Source organism: Hyaena hyaena, unplaced genomic scaffold (genome assembly GCF_003009895.1).
Source record: "Hyaena hyaena isolate Hyena2069 unplaced genomic scaffold, ASM300989v1 scaffold_377, whole genome shotgun sequence".
Classification (NCBI taxonomy): domain Eukaryota; kingdom Metazoa; phylum Chordata; class Mammalia; order Carnivora; family Hyaenidae; genus Hyaena; species Hyaena hyaena.
This window is the reverse complement of record NW_024081010.1, coordinates 188,447-208,660: the sequence shown is the minus strand read 5'-3', so window position 1 is coordinate 208,660 and position 20,214 is coordinate 188,447. Positions and strand designations below refer to the sequence as shown.

General features: G+C 46.0%; 1 protein-coding gene across 1 annotated transcript in view; it reads left to right on the top strand.

Moving 5' to 3' along the window:
• The window catches only part of WWC2 (WW and C2 domain containing 2), a 202,420-nt gene that overhangs the window by 167,706 nt on the left and 14,500 nt on the right, over positions 1–20,214 (top strand). Inside the window, exons 17-21 of the mRNA XM_039250692.1 lie at positions 4,948–5,078; positions 7,187–7,385; positions 8,640–8,804; positions 10,016–10,108; positions 12,606–12,848. Coding sequence (XP_039106623.1) covers positions 4,948–5,078; positions 7,187–7,385; positions 8,640–8,804; positions 10,016–10,108; positions 12,606–12,848 — 831 coding nt within the window. The remainder of the gene's footprint in view (positions 1–4,947; positions 5,079–7,186; positions 7,386–8,639; positions 8,805–10,015; positions 10,109–12,605; positions 12,849–20,214) is intronic.

Sequence of the window (20,214 nt, the reverse complement as noted above, 5' to 3'; positions counted from 1 at the left end):
AAAGCAGGTACACCTGTGTAGCTGCCACCCACACCAAGGTACAGTGCATTCCCAGCACCCCAGAGCCCTGCTTCGTGCCCGCTGTCGTCCTTACCCCCCTCCCCCTCGGTAATCTCTATCCGACTTCTGTCTTTGAACTTTATATAATGGAATCATTCAGTATATGTTCTGTTGTGTCTGGCATCTCGTACCCAGCATTATGTTTGCGAGAGTCGTCTGTTATTTTGTGTAATTGTAGTTCATTTGTGCTCACTGTTGTATAATATTTCATTGTATTATTTTATCACAGTTTACATATCCATTCTGCTATTGATGGACATTTGAGTTTCTAATTTGGAGGCTATTCTGAGTAGTGCTGCTGTTAGCATCTTGTACATGTCTTTATCTTCTTTCATTTTAGCCATTGTGGTAGGAGTATACTACTCTCTGGTGTTTTTTGCATTTGCCCTATTATAATATTTAATGGCTAAATGGATACCCCCTTTTGTGAAATGTCAAAGATTTTGCCCATTTTTCTGTTGGATTCGCTCTCTTTTTTTTTAATAGGCTGGTAGCAGTTTGTAATTTTAGATTTGAGTGTTTTGCCAAATATGTCTATTGCAAGTATCTTTTCTCATTCTGTGGCTTGCCTTTTCATTTTCTTCATGTTGTCTTTTGGTGAATGGAAGTACTCAGGTTTAATGTAGTCTTACTTATCATTTGTTCCCTGTATGCTTATTGCTTCCTTTGCTGTTTAAGAACTGTTTGCCCACCCCAGGGTCATGAAGATAGATGGTTTCCTGTCTTGTCTTATAAAAGTTTTTATTGGTTCACTTTTCACATTTAGATCTGCAATTCATCTGAAATTAATTTTTGTGTAAGGTATGAGGGTAGAGATCAAGATTTCTTTTTATCCATGTGGTAACCCATTGGCCCGGTATCGTTTGTTGAAAAGACTTCCTTTCCCAACTTCATTGCAATATCATCTTTGTCATAATCTAATGACCTGTGCACGTTGGAGTCTGTTCTTGGATATTCCGTTCTATTCTGTTGGCTTAGTTGTCTACCTTTGTAGAAAATACTATACTTTTTTCGAAGTGAAAGCTTTCAATAATTCGTCATGTAAAATGATTTTTCTGAGACTATGTGTAGATAATAACTATCAGATTAAAGAAGTTTCGTGCTCATTCTAGTTTGCTAAGACTTTTATTATGCATGGATATTGAATTTTCTCAAACATTTTTACTGTTTACTTAACTCTTAAATTGATTACACAGTTGTTCTCTTTTATTCTCTTAGTGTGCTGAATTATACATTGATTAACTTTTGAATGTTAAGCCACCTTGGATTCTTGGAATAAAACAGACTTCATTGTGATGTATTTTATATGTGTTTTTATATATGTTGCTGGATTTGATTTCTTGACTTTGTGTTTGGGTTGATTTTCATTTATGTTCATGATAGAGATTAGTCTTTAATTTTCCTTTTTTGTGATGTCGTTTTTGACCTCAAGATTTACGAGGCTTCATAAGGTAAATTAGAAAGTATTCCTTGTTTAGTTCCTGCAGAAGGTTTTGTAAGGTGGGCATCATATCTTCCTTAAATAGTTGGGAGAATTCCCAGGAGAATTCACCAGCCCAGCCTGTGATTTTCTTTGTGAGAATCAGCCTTCCACAACCAAGGCTCTGCAAGAGGTAAACATTTACTGAAACATGTTTTGGTGACTATTTTCTTATTTCTCCCAAGGATAGCACATAACTCACACCGTTCTAGATGTTATGTTTTGTTTTGCTTTAACATAATGGATGCTGGAGGGCACTGGGGCTTAATTCTCATAGAATCCCAGTTGAAAGGGGCTGGTGGGCTATTTTTTATTATCAATTCCATTTCTTTATTAGATACAGGACTATTCCAGGGGCGCCTGGGTGACCCAGTCAGTTAAACGTCCAGCTTCGGCTCAGGTCATGATCTCGTGGTTCGTGATTTTGAGCCCCACGTTGGGCTCGGTGCTGACAATTCGGAGACTGTTTGGGATTCTCTCTCTCTCTCTCTCTCTCTCTCTCTCTCTCTGTCTGTCTCTGCTGCGGCTGCTCCCTGACTCACACTTTCTCTCTCTGTCAAAATAAATAAATAAACTAAAAAAAAAAAAAAAAAAAGATACAGGACTATTCCAGCTTTCTGTATTGCATTTATTTTAGTAAGTAGCATTTTCTACAAGATTTGTTTATTTTACCTAAATTATCATAATTTTAGCAAAGTTATCCAAGATACCCTCTTATTTTTCATATATACAAGGACTTTCCTGTATTTCTGTTTTGTTTCTCACATTGGTAAATTTGTACCATTTCTTCTTTTTTTTCTCACTCTTGCTAAGGCCTTGTCAATGTTTTCTTTTAGTCAAAGAAACATCTTTGAATGTTGGCCTTGTTGATTTTTTTTCTCTATTTATATATGTGTTTTCTATTTTATTAATTCTGCTCTTTTCTTTATTATGTCCTTCTACTTCAATTAGGTTTAATTTGTTGTACTTTTTTTTTTTTTACTTCTTGAGATAGATAATTGTTCAGAAACCTTCCTTTCCAATTTATGTATTTAGGGCTTAAAAATTCTTCTTGCCTGCTTTTCACAAGTTTGATAATATGATATAATCAAAATATCATTGAATTTAAAATAGTTGTTAATTTTCATTATAATTTCTTTTTTATCTATGTGGTTTTTTTAGAAATGTATTTACTTAATTCCTAAACAGCGGGGCTTTCTAATTTTCTTTTTATTGTTGATTTCTAGCTGTACTTCACTGTTTTCAGAGAACAGACTATTCACTACTCAGTCATATAGAATATTGGAATTTGCTTTATGGTGTAGTATGTGGTCAGTTTTGGTAAACTTTTTGTGTGTTATTAAGAGAATGTATTCTACAGGTCACGTTTGTTAATTTTTGTCTTTCAAATCTTCTGTAGTTACTGATTTTTCAATTTGCTTATTTTACCAGTTATTGAGAGATTTGTTAAAATCCTCCAATTTAGGATTATAGATGGCTGTTTCTCCTTTTAGTTTGTTAGCCTTTGCTTTCTGACGTCTGTGTTTTTATTCATGGATGAATCTTTCTGTTCAGCTGGCCCTTTTGTTGTTAGAAAATATCCCTCTTTATCTGTATTAATACCCCTTGTTTTAAAATCTGTTTTGTCTAGTATCCATAAAGCTGTATCTATACTTTTTTGGTTACTGTTTTCATGGTTTATCTTTTTCTATCCTTTTACTTTCAGTCTTTTTTAATTCTTACATTTAAAGTGTTTCACTTGTTAGCAGGATATAGTTGGCTTGGGTTTATTATCCAGTCTTAAAATCCTTACCTTTTAACTGAAATATTTAGTTCTTTTACATTTAATCTTATTAGTGATATATTTGGGTTTGAACATACTGTCTTACTCTTTGATTTTTTTTTAGGACAGGAAAATTTCATTTTCCCTTCTGTTAGAAGTAATACAGTCTTTTATTTTTTGCTATGTCCCTAGTGATTATAGCATACATTCTTGTCTTATTAGAAGTACCTTAAATTAATGCTTTTACCTTTTTCCCAGACAGTACAAGAATTTCAAAAGACTTTAACACCATTTATTCCCTTTTCTCCTTCTGCGAAATTATTGGTCTTGTGTTTTAGTTCTGTAACATCCCACAAGATGTTATTGTCCCATTGACATCAGTATTCGTTTAGATTTCGCCACATCTTTACCCTTCCTGGTGAATTTCATGTCTCTCTGCATTAGCGCATTTCCATTTGGGTCATTTTCCTTCTGCTTGAAGAACTCCCTTTAGGATTTCTTTTAGTGCATATGTATCAGTGTCTTTATTTCCACTTGAAAAGGATTTCTTTCCTGCCTATTCAGAATTCTAGGTGGGAAGTTAATTCTCTGGACACATTACAGATACCATTTTGTTGTCATCTGGCTTCCACTGATTCTACTGAGCTGCTGGAGAATAGTTGATGCTTAAAAAGTAATGCATCTTTTTTTTTCACTGTTTATAAGATTTTCTCTCTTCTTTGGATTTTCACCAATTCCACTCTGACATGCTGGTGTGGATTTGTGTTTACACTAGTGAGATTCTCCATCATTTCATCAGTTTTCTTGAACACATTAATTGTAAAAACTTAAATTCCTTCTCTAAATAATGGTAGTGTATGGACCACCTGTCGATTGCCTCTTTTATCTTATCTGTTGTTGTTCTTGGTTTCCAACGGATGCTGGATATTATGTGTGAACGACTGTAGAGGCTCTGGCTGATATTTTCCTCCGGAGAGGGTTTTGTATTCTTCCAGAAGACAGATTACAGTATGGGCTGATCACCGGAGTCACTTGGCAGACCTGAATTCCAATTTTTCTCTCCCTAGGACCGTGAAGAAACTGAAGTATCTGCCTACTGTTTTAGCCTCCCTGCAGCTGGGTTTTGCCTAGTTTCCCACCTCTTGCTGTCAGGTCTGCAGCTGAGGAATGGGGAATACCGCAACAAGACCGTGGTGCAGAGCGCTGGACTCCCCTTCCCCTTCAGTGTGCGGACCGCACTGGGTGCCTTCCACTCCATTCCCCCCTTCACGTCCTGTCGGTCGCGCCTGTGTTCTGGGCAGCCACAGTTCCAGCCTGTGCACCTCAGCCGCTAGAACGGACACACGCCCCCAAGGGGAGGGAGTGGCAGTGATGTCGCTTCACCTCCCTGTGTGTCTCCTCTCCCTGGGACCTTGGCCTCTGGTCCTGATCGCCTGCGTTGCCCTTCGTGGCTGTAAAACCACAGGAGGTTTGTTTGTCGCCTTCTGTTTTATTTCAGTCGCTCTCCTGTGTGTTCTTAGCGGGAGCACGGGGTCGGGTGCCACCTTCTTGTTCACAGCTGGCGTCAGTCCCCAGCTGATGAGTGTTTAAATCTGCTCTCACAACATGTGACGCTAATTGCCGCCCGGATGCCTCTGTTGTCCAGGACGCTGTGTCAGCCCTCTTGGCACGAACGTCAGCCGAGCTGTTGGCGGTGGAGCAGGAGCTGGCGCAGGAGGAGGAGGAGGAGGAGGAGCCAGGACAGGAAGACGAGCAAAGGGGCCCAGATGGAGACTGGTAAAAACGCTGCTTTCTCTTGCTCTTCGGGAATGCAAAGAGGGGGTGTGTGTTGCAGGGAAACCCTTATGGGTTCAGATCCTCCTGGAATTCTGCAGAGCAGTGTCGTGGCAGGGAGCTGCCTCTAAAGGAAAGACCCTCTTTGGTCGTTTGAGCCTTGAAGGTAACAGTGAAATTGAGAGCCAGTTAGAGTTAACACAGGAAGGGCTTTCTCTGTCCTGCCTCCATGGGTTCTGACTCCCTCTCTTGGGCTTTTTAAAGTTCTCCGTCTCAGCTGCTGGTTTTGAGGGGCACCCGGGTGGCTTAGTCAGTTGAGCCTGTGACTGGATCTCGGCTCAGGTCCTGCTCTCAAGGTCCTTCTATTGAGCCCTGCATCAGGCTCTGCGCTGAGCCTGGAGCCTGCTTGGGATTCTCTCTCTTTCCCTCTGCCCCTCTCCTGCTCTCTGTCTTTCTCTCTCTCTCTAAGATCATCATCATTGTCATCATCATCATCTACCTGTTTTCAAAGGTGTGGTAGTTCATTGTCAATGCATGAATAACTTTAAAAACTTTCTTTTTTTTTTTTAAATCACCAGAAATACCTCTGTATCTTTTAGGTTCAGATAAGTCAAAGCACGCATCTGGAAAACAGGTTCTGAGTGCTCACTTTCTATTTGTTACCACTTCCACCTTCTTCTCCTGTTTCCACCTAATTATCCATTCCCCCCTCCTTTGGGGGGAAAAAAAGTTATTATAGCTATGTATAAAGAACCGCCTTTCCTGGTTTCACTGTTTTCCCTGAAAACAAATTTGCATCAGTTTTCAAAGTATAGATGTAAAGTTATTTGGACTAATTTTAATGTATATATAGTTGCTTATACCATTAACACATATGCATATACATATATAGCACGCAGTTTTGTGCATCTGTATAAAACTTGTTACAAACTAAGACTGACAAGATATGTCATAAGTAACAAAATCTTGCACATGTGGAAGGACAGCTTACTCCAGTGACACAAAAAGGTACAGACATACTTTGTTCTTACCAGAGGCCCTGTTTTACAGTGATTACAATCAGCGCACTGCAAAAAAAAATAAATATGAGAGTGATTATAAGGTCCATCATATTTTTCAATACTAAACCTTTATGTATGTAAAACACAATTTGTTTCATATACATTTCCAAGAATACACTCTGTGTGCAGCATAAAGGAATTCAGAGCTCGCAGAGTCCACTGCTAGCTTCCCTGTGCTCATCTCATAACTAGCTGGCTAGTAAGGGGTGCGTGTCCATCCGTCAGAGCATTACCCATCACAGCTACAGCCCGCCTTTCAGTTACCAGTGGCAAAAACATTACTGCTCTAAGGACATGAAACTCAACAGGGCATGAGATACTCTAAGGCTCACTGGCACCCTCACTTTCCTGCCCGTGTGTTTTATATGGAACGTAAACCCGTATGTGCATTCTGGAGCCCGCTTGCCCCCTGAGCCCCTGTGGTGGCTTTCATTAGAGACAAGGTCACATGACCTTAGGATTCTTGTTATTTCAGGAGTAAAGCTCCCTTCACACAGGGTTTTACCCCTGCTAGACTGTAAGCACAGTTGTTTTTTTATAAAGATTTTCTTTTTAAGCAACCTCTACACCCAAGGTGGGGCTCAAACTTACAACCCCAAGATAAGGAGTTGCATGATGCCCCAATGGTGGATATTTTCAATACTTCTGTCCTTGTTCATTTTTAGCAGAGCCACTCCGTTCTGTTGTAGGATTAACTTTATAACAAGTAAACAACTGATATCAAGTTATATTATAGTGTCAGTGCTTTTAAATGGTGGGGTTAAATGTTATACGTGATTTTCAGAAAATTTGTATTTTAATATCTAGGAATGAGGTCAAATTCCATTAATTTAACTTTTCCCTACCAAATTATGGTGCTTTGGCCGCATATTGCTGGAGGGTCAGATGCTGATTTTATTTTGCATGTAGCAGTTCGAGCCACGAAATGGCTTGAATCGTTGCGTGAGTCTCATTCCTTGTGGGGGTAGCGGGGTCTGCCCCAGGAGGCCCTGCTCACGAGCGCACCTGCCAGACCTAAGGGGCGTCTGGTTTTGCTCCATCTCACCGTAGGCTGACAATGCTGCGAGAGGCCTCTGATGAAATCGCGTCTGAAGAAGAGGCCAACATGAAGTTGCCCAAGGGGGGTCGTCGTGCAGGAGACCTGTGCTCGCGCCTCAGTGCGCCCGATGTGGAGGAGGACGTGGGCAGGAGACAGGACGGCGGCGCTGAAGAGCGTGGGCGCCGCCCGCCCGGTGGGCCGTCCACCCTGGTAGGTACTTGCAGCCACGCTCCCCCCAGGTTGAGGTCCAGTGGTGGCACGCAGACCACGTGTGTCTCCTTGCGTGTGACTCCGTCCCAGGGTTTGTGCCGGAGCTGCTCACGGCAGGCGCTTGTGGAAGGAGGCTTTCAGATGTTTGCATGGGCCCCGTCTTCGTTCTTGACTTAAATTTTGTGTAAGAAGGTGAATAGTGCTGTGTAGATCTCTGTACACGCCCCGGGAGTATTTATAAAAAGCATTTCCAGAATTTCCTGGATGCCGCCAGGATAGCTACTTCATCGTGTTACGTTTTGTAAGTGTTGTGAGTTTACTTCCACGAAGTAGACAGTTAAAGTGCATCTCGGTGATGTGGTGCGCTGGCCGGAGCCCGCTCTGGAACGTGGCAGGTGGCTCGGTGGACGGGTGGTGCCGGCCAAGTCAGTCAGCAGCACTTCGCCAGTTAAAGGAGATGCATGTTGGTGGAGAGCGCGTCCCCAGAGGGAGGAAATCATTTGCAGGCTTGGAGGGTGCTTGGGATGTTGATGATGGAGTCTAGAAAATTCCAATCCTTTATTTCTGAGGAAAGTAATACTGTGCCCTGACGCAAGGCTTCCTTCAGTAAAGGAGCAGACCAGCACGAGGCAGGTTTCAAGCCCTTTTATGCACCTGAGATCGACAGTAAACATCTGCCGGTGCCTATAGAGTTAGTGCTCTGAGAAACTTCTGTTGTTACTTAAATTTTATTTTTTGTTACACTTCCAGAGATACAGTAAAAACCCAAACTCAGCCTCACAGCAGTTGCTATTGCCATATATGTGTAATTGCATACTCTGTGTAAGCCTACAGCCTTGTGGTACGTTTTCATTTTCTTATATGTAGTTACTTGTACCGTTATTCTGAAGAAACCAAACAAAACCACGAGTCCGAATGTTGAACCGTGTTTGTGTCGAAGTGTCCCTAAACAAGGTCCTTCACAGAACCACATTTACCCTGTGTAAGTCAGAGGCTTCCGTGTGTAGGTCAAAGGTGCTGGGGGGCACCTCCATTTGTGGGTGACACTGTCCTGCCCTCCGCGGGTCACTTCTCAGCAGAAAGCCACCTCCCCGGGTTCCCGCAGGGAGTAACGCCACGCGCTTCTCTCAGAAGCGGCCCAGGCGCAGAATGAGGCTCTGCGGGGAGATCGGCTGTTGCCTTTGGAGGTGGAAGAAAGGAGCAGAAATGTATCCACATCCGTCCGCGCCTGATGGGTCCTGACTTCCGTTCTAGGTCGATAAAGAGACCAACACCGAGGAGGCTGGTGACGCCAGGGTGGCAGTTCGCCCCAAGGACCGCGGCGGCCTGAGCACCCAGCAGCGCCCCTTCGTGCGGAGCAGCGTGATCGTGCGCTCACAGACCTTCTCCCCGGGGGAGCGGAGCCAGTACATCTGCAGGGTAAGCGGGACGCAGCCCTGCACCCCTGCCCCCTGCCGGCCAGTGGCCCGCCGACCACCAGGGACGCCCCCGCCTGCCGCAAACACGAATGGGTGGGAGTGCCGTAAAATGCACACGAAATGTCACACTCTTGTGGGTCTTTTCAGTTTGGGTTGTGTTTCACCTTGTCTTAAATCTCCTGCCTCGTTAACTCTAAGCCATTTATTTGGCAAGTAAGTGAATAAAGGCCTGGCTGCTGGTATGTTTGTACTTCAGTGTGTATTTAGAAACTTCAGATGACTTGAAACTTAAATATATCTGCCATATGTCATACAGGCCTCGAGCCACATTAATCCTGCAGAACCAAAATTAGGTTCTAGAACAAAAATCGTATTTTAATACTGCCTCTAGACACTGAGTCACACCTATGCCTCTGTAGAGGATATGGGGGGCTTTGCTTCACTTTGCCAAGTTCTACTTCCAGAAGTCATTATTGATAGCAATATAGATTAATATATTATTAGATGGGTTAGAAAATACTCAAAATTCTAAATTTACTCACTCAGTTCAACAACTGTGTTTATGAAGCATCTGCTGGTAAGCGTGTTTCCAGACACTGCCCTGCCCTCACACAGCTTACATCCTTGTGTGTTGAGCCAAATAGTTATCATGATGAACAAACTGTGATGCGTCGTAGGTGGGGACCGATTCTCTGAAAAACAGTGGAGCAAGTTAAAGGGGATCAGAAATGGTGAAAACAAGGGTCTCAAGTTTAAAAGTAGGGTTCAAAGCAGGCTTCCTTGAGGTGCCATTTCAGCAGAGACCCAAAGCAGGTAAAGGAGTAAGTACAGGCTGTCCGGGTCAAGAGCATTCTAGGTTGTTCTAAACTGTGACTGAAATCTGACCTTGAGCTCTGTTTATTATATAGGCCCTACTAAATGAATATTGCAAATTAGCTACAAATACAAGGGATACTTTTCTTTCCAAGTACGTATAATTATCTTAGCACATGAGTTCTGATAACTGCCACCAAAAGGCAGCTGTTGAAATTATATGTAAGAAAACGTAGTTGTTGAAGGAAAGCACAGAACAGAGAAGAACTTGTTTAGGGAGGATTTTCTTAAAGAAACAAACTCCTGTAATCACCACCTGCTTTATCTGATGAGCTTCTCGATCCTAAACCACTAGCACCCTGTTATGCAGTGATTTTCTTTTCTTTCCTTTGTTGCCAGTTGAATCGAAGTGACAGTGACAGCTCAACCCTGGCTAAAAAATCCCTGTTTGTGAGAAACTCCACCGAACGTCGCAGCTTGAGGGTCAAAAGGGTACGTATTCCTTCCACAACCTCTCAGGGTCTCCAACCCAGAGCCACCGATCATGGGGCACCAATACCAGAAGTCCTGAGCGTGATCACTGCGCGCTCTGGGGCCACTGAGCGAGGCTGTGCTTCCCGGGAGACACAGGTGTCGTGCTGGTTCTGGAGCTGGAGAGAGCGTGTGCTGCGGAGCAGCCGCTCAGCGTGGGTCTGGATCCCGCGATAGCGAGGCCAGGACGCTGTCTCTGCAGTGTCGCTGGAGAGGGGCTCGCCGAGTGCGCTGGTGCGGTGCCTGCGAGGTCCCCACACCGCCTCTGGCTCTGGAGCAATTGTGGGACTAGCGTAACACCCGGTACCTTTTCGGAAGCGCCAATGTTCTGGGACAGGAGTGCACAGTTTCCGTAACTAACAACAGGTGTTCTTCGAAGGTTAAGCTGAGCGTAGGTGGGAGAGCCCCAGCCCACCCGGCGCCCGGGCTGTGGCCAAGCCTGAAAGGGTGAGTCAGAGAGAGCATCTTAAACACATGAATAGGCTGGACTGTTCACGCACTGCAACAATTCCTGCTTACTCACAGCTGAAATACTGGCGGAACGTTATCTGCCTGCTCATAGTTTATTTAGTAATAATTTATGAAGCCCTTGTATTTGAGTTCAGACGTGGGGCTTAAGTGAGGACGGAGCGCCATGTGTGTTGAGCGAGGCAGGCCCTGACACCGGGCTCTCCAGCCTTCGGGACGCGTTCAGGAGGAACACGGGACCGGGAAGGTGCCAGGGGAAGCCAGAAGGGACTGTGCTCGTCTGCTTGGGGGAAGCTAAAGACTTGATGGGGGTGGTCTGCGGCCTTCACCCCTGGACACTGTGCCAGCACAGTGACATCGTGACAACAGCATGAGAACAGTGATGGCAGGAGTATTTACACCACAGAAATCAGCAAACTCTTACAAACCCATGCTTTTTCCTTTTTTTGAGAGAGAGAGAGTGCATGTGCGCCTGCACAAGCATGAACAGAGGAACCCAAGCAGGCTTCGTGCTGCCAGCCTGGAGCCCGATGTGGGACTCAATCCCATGACCCTGGGATCATGACCTGAGCCAAAATCCAGAGTTGGATGCTCACCCGACTGAGCCACCCAGACGTCCCAAACCTGTGCTTTTTTTCTCCACCTGTGGCCCCACCCAGAGCCGCTTGTTAAACATCAGCCAGCACAGCACTGCACGTGCACGCATAACCACTAAGAAGGATTTCTTTTTCTGAGAAACAAGTAATACAGTCAAAGTGAGTGTGTGTCTAGGTGATCCTGCTGTGTAATAAGTTTGTTAGAGCAGAGGTTGAATACAGGGACCCTAAGAAGAGTATTATGGAATGTTCAAGAATGTCACAGCAGTATGTGTTGGACCAGGAGGAGAGGGCACGAGCTCTCCAGCCCTGGGCGAGGGCCCTGATTCCGGAAGCACGACAGCCGGCCTCCCTCTGCCCTCTGTCACCAGCATGACTCTTGTCCAGACCTCCAAGCCTGAGTACTTCTCAAATTTGAGTCCTGCCTCTCTCGTATCAAATAGTACCAGTTTTTACTCTTATTTTCCATTCCCGCTGCCAATGGTCTGGGCAAAAAAATACCCTCCTTGTTCCTCTCTGCTTATGCAACCTTCCCAGCCTCTTCTGACTTCCTTCCCTCAAGCAAGCGTGACCAGCCCTGAGTGCTCTCTCCCTTCCCTGACTTCCTGGGGCACAAAAGACGCTACTCCGCCTCTCACTACTGATTGCCTTCAAGGTTGAGGACGGGGTCTTTTCTCCCTGGTGTGTGGCCTACAGCCAGCTCCCCACCCCCATTTATTCATATATATTCAATGATTATTTCTTGATAAATGGATAAGATTGGCCCCAGGAAGAGCACCATTGATTCCCTGGTGGAAGTGGCTATTAGATGATGGGAAGTCGAGGAAGGAGTTGGGATCTGAGCATACCGATGAGAGGAGGGGCTCAGACCCTCGGCCGCACCGACCAGCTGCATTCTGGCTGGCGCTTCCAGAAGTGACGCCAAAGGAGTGAGCAGTGGGGGTGCGGCTGTGTTGGGTCCTGAAATGGGGGGAGCAGGAGTTTCCTGGATTTGCTTTGCACAGAGGGCAGGCTTTGCGTGGTAAATACGGCAACAGCCTTACAAGATCTTCGTGGCTTAAACCAATAAAGGTTTATTTCCTCCTTAGCGGCTTGTTCATTGCGGGCTGGCTAAAGGCTCTGCCCATGTTGTCTTCACTCAGGACCCAAGCTGACGCCGCCGCCACCTCTGAATCTTTGCCGTCCACTAGCAGGGGACAGAAACGTGCACACATCACCCTGGCCCTGACAGGCCGCTGCCCGCGGGGCACATCCCGCCACCACCTGTCCTTGGCCGCCTGCACCTCCCTTCCTGGGAGCACGGAAACGTGCGGGGGGCCGGAGGGGGACACCGAGTAGGTAACGACTACCAGGATGACAGGGGTGTTTCGCTCTTTGGTTTCCTGACTCTGCAGACGGTGTGCCAGCCCGTCCTGAGAAGAGCGGCGCAGGAGCGGCCGGCGCGCACGTCGCTGGACCTGGAGCTGGACCTGCAGGCGTCCCTGACCCGGCAGAGCCGCCTCAACGACGAGCTGCAGGCGCTGAGGGGCCTGCGGCAGAAGCTGGAGGAGCTGAAGGCTCAGGGGGAGACCGACCTTCCGCCGGGCGTGCTGGAGGATGAGCGCTTCCAGAAGCTCCTGAAGCAAGCCGAGAAGCAGGTGGGGTCCCGGTCCCGCCGGCCCGAGGGGCGGGAAGCGCGGGCCCTAAAGCCCGCCTGCCCCAGGGCCCCAGCTCGCCCCTCCCTGTGACAGAGTCTGCGGGTCCCTTTCCTGGAACTTGAAACTCTTTTTTCCCATTGTCGTAGGGTTTTTTTTTAAACCTGGGATATTGCTAAGAGAGTGACACTGTCCCCCCGCGCCCCCCCCCATACAGGCAGCAGGTCCCCACCACTCCCCCCACCCCACAGCCACCTGCCGGCCAGGAGCTCCGCAGCGAGGGGAGGAGGGGAGGGCACTTTCTCCTCGGTTTTCTCCGTCTCAACACAGGGCGGGGGATAAACACAGCAGAACTTTTCACATCAGTGACAGATTTCATTTGAGTCTTCTGAATAGCTCTTTAGGACCCATTAACCACCTCAACTGTAAATGCCTGGTTAATTTGCAGGCTTCAGCATTTTCACAGTCTTTGTTTCCCTCAAAAAAAATCAGACTTCCCCTACTGGCATTCTCCCTTGCCTCTCACCACACAGGTAACCATACAAAGTAAGGTGGGTCACCAATGAAAAACTAGGGCATTGTTAAGGGAACATCTCTATTGTCCTGCCACCTACCTGCAACCAAAATTGTTTGGAGCCTGGTTTGTTGGCTTATTCTCTAAGGTTTATTTGGACACAGAAATTTTGTGGGGTGTTTTTTTAAATTCTTTTTAATGTTTTATTTATTTCTGAGAGAGAGACAGCATGAGCAGGGGAGGGTCAGAGAGAGAGGGAGATACAGAGTCTGAAACAGGCTCCAGGCTCTGAGCTGTCTGTCAGCACAGAGCCCGACACGGGGCTCGAACCCATGAACCGTGAGATCATGACCTGAGCCGAAGTCGGACGTCCAACCAACTGAGCCACCCAGGCACCCCGGTTTATTTGGACAACAGGACAGTGTGTCTACAGCCATATGCCATATACAAATACAACTTCCCACATAGCTGAAATATTGCAAATGCCAAAACATTATTCTCTTTCAATTGTTTTGGATGGAAATCTGAAATAGATTAGAAACTTTCTTAAGCTAATAGAAAATCTTGTCCATAATACACACTTCCCTTTTTTGGCCCAGAGTTGTTGTTTGGTCACGAGCATGTGATACTATGGGGAAACTGAGTCATTTAATCGACTAGCACTACTAATCCTGGATGTAACTCAGAAACGTAATGAATTTTAGGGATCAAACTGATCCCAATATCTTTAAAGAAAGTTTTGGCAACAAAACATAACACATATCTGTATTATGTCCCACCCGATAGACCAAAACCTTGGCATACAAGAGAATATCAGTAAGTATCCGTTCAGTAGGGAGTTGACTTGTAGGACTTATGTTTGGTACTTTGGAGACTACGGGGCTGACTAGACACTGTCGTGCCCTCCAAGAGCTTACGGAGTAGAGGAGATGAGCCAGATACACCAGGTCCTCAAGAGAAATCACTTTATGGTGAGATCAGGAGAGGTCTCATGGCGGAAGTAGCAAAGTGGCCTTGAAGGTGAGTAGTGGGACTTCACTCACAGTGGGTGCCGAGGCCAGCAGGCGCGGGAACCTGCAGTAGGCAGCTCACGAGCCCGCACGAGAGCAGCACTGCAGCCTGGCCGTCTCTTTGCATGCTGGAAAATCGCGTTGAAAGCTGAAATCCCCAGCTCTTAAGTTTGTCACCTTAATGATGACCATTGCTTTTATTCTCTTGAGTCTTTCAGTTCACCATTAGCAATCATTTCAAAGTCTTGGTTAACGTTGACCAACTTTAATAGCGTAGAGAAGCGTCACAGACTTTAGACTCCTAGGGGTCAAAGGCTCTTAAAGCTGGATTAGAGTTTTACGACTACAGATTTAAACAGAACTTTGCACCTTTTGGTCGGTTGTTGTTTGTTTTTTATTTGTCACTGTATGAAATTCTAGATCCTTGGGTATCAATAATTATAAAGACTTTGGGACTTTTTTTTTTAATATTTTTATTTCTAGGAGAGAGAGAGAGAGAGACAGCACGAGCAGGGGAGGGTCAGAGAGAGAGGGAGACACAGACTCCAAAACAGGCTCCAGGCTCTGAGCTGGCAGTCAGCACAGAGCCCGATGCGGGGCTCGAACCCACGAACCACGAGATCATGACCTAAGCGAAAGTCGGACGCTCAACCGACTAAGCCACCCAGGCGCCCCAACTTTGGGACTTTTTATACTTCATATCATATTGCTAAAGTCGTGCATGAATTGCTTGCTATTTTAGTTTGTTTTGACTGCTTTCTGATCTCCAGTATGTAGAGAAAAGCTCAATACAGCAAGTAGTTGGTTATTTGAAAAAAACTAAAATAAAGAAACAAAAATAGACAAAGCTCTGGCAAGATCAATAAAGAGGAGATACACATAAAGAAAACTATAAAAGGAAGGAGGGATAGAATTACAGATAAATTTGAGATATAAAAAGATAAATTGAATAATACCAAAGATAAAGGCCCACAATTTGGACAAATATCAAGGAAAACGTAACTTATGAAAAAGTGATGAAAAGGGGAGGAAAGATTGAAAGTCCTATCCCTCTTAAAGAAATGAAAGCAGTGATTAAAAATCTATCCACAATGAAAACATCGGTCTAGATGTTCTGTAGACAAGTTCCACCAAACTTCCAAAGAACAGATTATCTCAATTTTATGTAAACTCTTCCAGACGCTAGAAAAAGAAAGAACGCTCTACAACTCATGCTATGTGACCAACATCCCCAATACCAAAACCAGACAAAGATATTGTCAAAAAGGAAAATCATATGCCAATTTCACCCATAAGTATAGATGCAGAAATCCTAAATACAATATTAGTAAATATAATCCAACAATATATTTAAAAGGTATTCAGTTTGGGGGCAGCTGGGTGGTCCATTTGGTTAGGCATCAGACGTTGGTTCAGATCATGATCTCGTGGTTCATGGGTTCGAGCCGTGCATCGGGCTGTGTGCTGACAGCTCAAAGCCTGGAGCCTGCTTCGGATTCTGGGCCTCCCTCTCTCTCTGCCTCTCCCCAGCTTCTGCTCTTTCTTTCCCTCTCATAAATAAATAAAAATGTTAGAAAAAAACTTTTTTTAAAAAGAAACTACATTTTGACCATGCTGAATTGTGCAAGGATTTTTTAACATTTGAAAAATCTGTTAGTACAATGAATCCCCTCAATAGATAAAGGAGAAAAACCATTGGATCAACTCAGTAGATCAAGGAAATATATTGACATCGTCAGTACTCATTCATGTTTAAAACTCCTGGCAAGTTAGGAAGACAGGACTTCTTTAACTCCATAGAGAGTAACCAAAAGGAAATAAGGTCCTAAACAGACAGACATTGGAACCATTCCTGTTAAAGTCAGACGCAGGCATTCAACACTCTTCTGCTCAACATTGGATTGGAAATTCTAACCAACGTAAGACAAGAAAAAAGTAGAAGCAGAAAGACTGAAAAGGAGGCGATAAAGCTGTCATCCTGGAAGACACAGCAGGATTGTGTACATTAAAGATTTGCAAGCTACTCCGAGGAAGAAGAGAGTTTAACAAGATGTGTAACTAGGAGAGTCTGTTGCATTGCTTACACTGACCAGAAACAACTAGAAGATTTAATTAAGATATTTTTTTACCACAGCATCAAAGAAGATCAAGTATCAAGGAACAAATTAAACAAAAATTTGCATTATATTATAGGGAGCACTAAATAGCCTTATGAGGAAAGTATAAGGAAAAAATCCTAAATTCATGGAGAAGTATTCCCCATTCATGTAGAACAGAGGTCCGCAAACTTTTCCTGTAAAGGGCCCGAGAGGAAATATTTCGGCCCGAGGGTCTGATCAGTACCTCTCACCTCTGCCATGCACCACAAAAGTCGCCACATACAAGATGTCCATAAATGGCCTCACTGAGTTCCAAGAAAACTTTACAAAAACAGATGCAGGCCAGAGTTTGACATCCCTGATCCAGAGGGGGAGTTATTACTGTGGATATAGTCAGTTCTCCCTAAAATGTTCCACAGATTCAAGGTCATTCCAAGCAGAATGCCTACATGCATCACATGGAAGTTGATAAAATTAATGGAAGAAAAATGTCAAAGAGTGGCCTTGAATGCTGTGATGGGGAGCCACCAAAGGCTTCTCTAGAGGAGGTTTCTTTGGGAAGCCTGTGGTAGAGATGTGTGTGCGACATGGGCTAGCGTGGGAGGCCATTTTCCACAAAATAGGAGAGGAGCTTGGGTGACATCTGAGCCATCTAATCCTGATGGGAAGAGACAGGAAGCAGCATCCTTCCAGGGATAAAAGTATCGTAAATGCACTGTTTCTAAGTGAGCTTTTTAAATCTTTCATCATATAGAATTCTAGACTTTTACTGGTGTTAATAGAGGACTCGAGGTTTGCAGGTTTTAGGGTGACTCTTGCTTTCCTTCCTCATTAAAGAAATCCTTAGCACAAGTAGATGGAAACTGTGAGGGCTGTAGAAGCCAGCAACTGCGGACATCTTCAGGGCCAACCTAGGCGTATTGCTGAGCCTCTAAAAACCTGAACTCAAGTAACAGTTGACATTTGGTGCACATGTGTTCATTTTAATGATCTGGCCTTTAATGAGCCCGTGAAGAAAGTATGTCCGTTCTCAGCTGCAGAAAATCCCAGGAGGGGTTTCCTGGGGCACTGGGCAGAACCATTGCCTGCAAAAGAGAAACACCTCTTTGACACAAGTCTTTTCTCTCCTGAGTGCCTCTGGCCTAGCGGGTAAGCTCCCGCGTAAACCCCCCAACACCAGGCCACCAGAGTGGATGTCCCATCTGACCTTGGCAAAAGTCTCCTCTGCCTCATTAAAGCCTGTTGGTCTTGCTTACCAGCCAAGATTTTATCCTGTTTAGAATTTTGCTTGTGCCTTAACTGCTGCTAGACGCACAATTGCCCCTGGACTTGCTGGTGGATGGGTAAATAGAGCATAGACAGAGAGATGAGAAACGGAAGGTGGCCTCAGGGTACCTTGGCCACGTGAGGCCTAGACCCCACCCTCAGGGTAAGCACGGCCGTGGTGTGGACATCTTAGTCCAGGCTCTGCTTCAGCAGCCCTGGGACCAAATTCCAGGAGGGCAAGAGTCCAGGGCTGTTATCAGGTCCAAGCCAGGGGCTTACGGAAGACGCCACTCTGTGCGTGAGCCTCAGCAGTTTGGAGAGACAGTTCTGAAACAGGGCTTTTTGCTGCTCTGAGCCCAGCATCCCGCATAACGGTCACAGCCACAGTCTAGGAAGGTAACGGCAGTGATACGGAGAATGTGGCCTGTTCACCCTTCCACGGTTTGAGATCCTGCTTCAGACCCATCATATCAGCCTCTCTTACCGTCCTTCCTGGCACAAGTAATCCTAGGAGTGTCCGGCAGATTTCCCAGACGTGATACCAAATTGAACTAAATTAATTCCCTCGTAAGTGACCTCTGTCACAGCTCGGTCATTCAGGCAGCCACTTGTGTGACGAGGGGGGTAGTTTCCCCTCCCGTCTCCCAATTATCAGCATTTCGACGGTCCCCGTTGTGAGCGCTGGCCGAAGTGGGTGCTGGCCGGACACTGGTGGGAGCTCCCATCTCTGCGCCTGCCTGAGAGCCAGCTTCTCCACCAAGAGCCGCTGTAGGCGCGTGAGCACACTTCTGTCCGTTCTGCTCACGGACTGGGTCTCCTGCCACCGCCGGAGCGACGCTCAGTGAGAGAAGGCAGCTACCTGGGCGCCCGGCCTTGCAGGGTACCTGGGACTCCTGGGCTTTGTCCGTTTGCCGTGGGAAAGCAAAGTTCCCGATCCCCCGGCTCTTGCCCAGCACAGGGTGCAAGCAGGTCTTGCAGCCACTTTGGGAAGTGACTTAGAAGAGTGACACTTGAGAATTCTCTTTTGTGAAATGGTGGTTTGTTTTTCTCTTAATCTGCAGTTGTTTAGTCATTAAATTGTACCCACTTATGCATGATTCTGGCCTCATAGTAAACTACTGATGATTATAATCATCCTTACAGAAGTTGCATTGATGGCTTTGCTTAGAAATTTAATTATATCTTAATAGAGGTTTTCTTGCCTGTATATCTAATGAAGCAGCACCGAGCTGGTCTTGTAATCAGTGCGCCCAGCCAGATGCCGAGGGGAGAGAGGAGCCCAGTGAGGATTCGCTTGTGACTGTGCAGAGCAGGAGATTACACACCCCCACCCCCCATGCTGTGCGCCACCGACGGGGAGCAGGGGAGGGAGGAAGGAGGTGGTGCCCGCGTACTGCTTGCCCTCCATGGGGCCTGCCCCCAGAAGCCACACACGCCGTGACCCATCGTCCCTCCGGGAGGAGAAGAGAATCACTGTGCGAGTTTGGGCACCAGGCAATCCCATGGCACGTAGTGGCTTCAACAGGGAAAACCCAGGGCAGTGGCTGGAGGCTCAGAGAAGGGACACGCGGGGAGACCCTGGCTGTGCCTTCCTGAAGTCGCCCAGACCCCACAGGGAGCTGATGCCCCCCTAGGGCAGCAGGAAAGGCAGAGAGGGTCTCAGCTGATGTGTTAGCAGTGTCTGATTCACAGTGAGAATATAGTTTTCCAGTTCTCATCAGGAAAATCCAGTGTGACTAAGCAGGAAGATGTATCTAAATAACCGAGGGCCAATAGGAGCTGAGGTAGTCGTTCGTCTTCATAATTGTCTTTTTCTTCAAATGTCCAAACCATCGCTGTTACTTCCTGGGTTGTTACTGTGGACGCCACATGCGGATGCTACTAGTAGCTGCGTGCAGAACTCCTTTGTGGGGCACTCGGAGCTTGTGTAAACAGCATGCTCTGCTCATGTGCGCAGTACAGGGCCTCGCTCTCCACCCAGCCCCACGCTAGTGAAAACCTCTGCGGTAGACGATGGAGGACCTTGCTGAGGGTCCCATTGTCAAGGAAGAGAGTGACTGTGACAGCCAGGCCCGGAGGCCTGAGAGCGAGGCCGGATGGGTGCTCCCTCCTCTGCGAGAACTGTGCTCTCTCCCTGCCGGCCCCTCCCTTCCTGCCACATCTATCTCCTCGCCTCCCCCCGCCCCTCTCCCCAGTCTAACAAAAATTGTGAACACAGATCGGCTTTAGAAAATGCCATACAAAGGTGCATGTCTTTGGCATCGGTTTTTTCCGTGCTCAAACAGAGTTTTACATCCTCACCTACAACATGATAGGATTGGACTAGATGACTCCCAGGACCCCTTCTAGTTACAAACTCTGTGATCTGTTTGTGATGGAATCTAATTCGTGTGACTGGAAGGCCATGTGGCCCAAACGCCAGCCCTTCGGCACACGCCCTACTTTGCCAACTCTGAGGTCTGCGCTGAGCTGGGATGCCC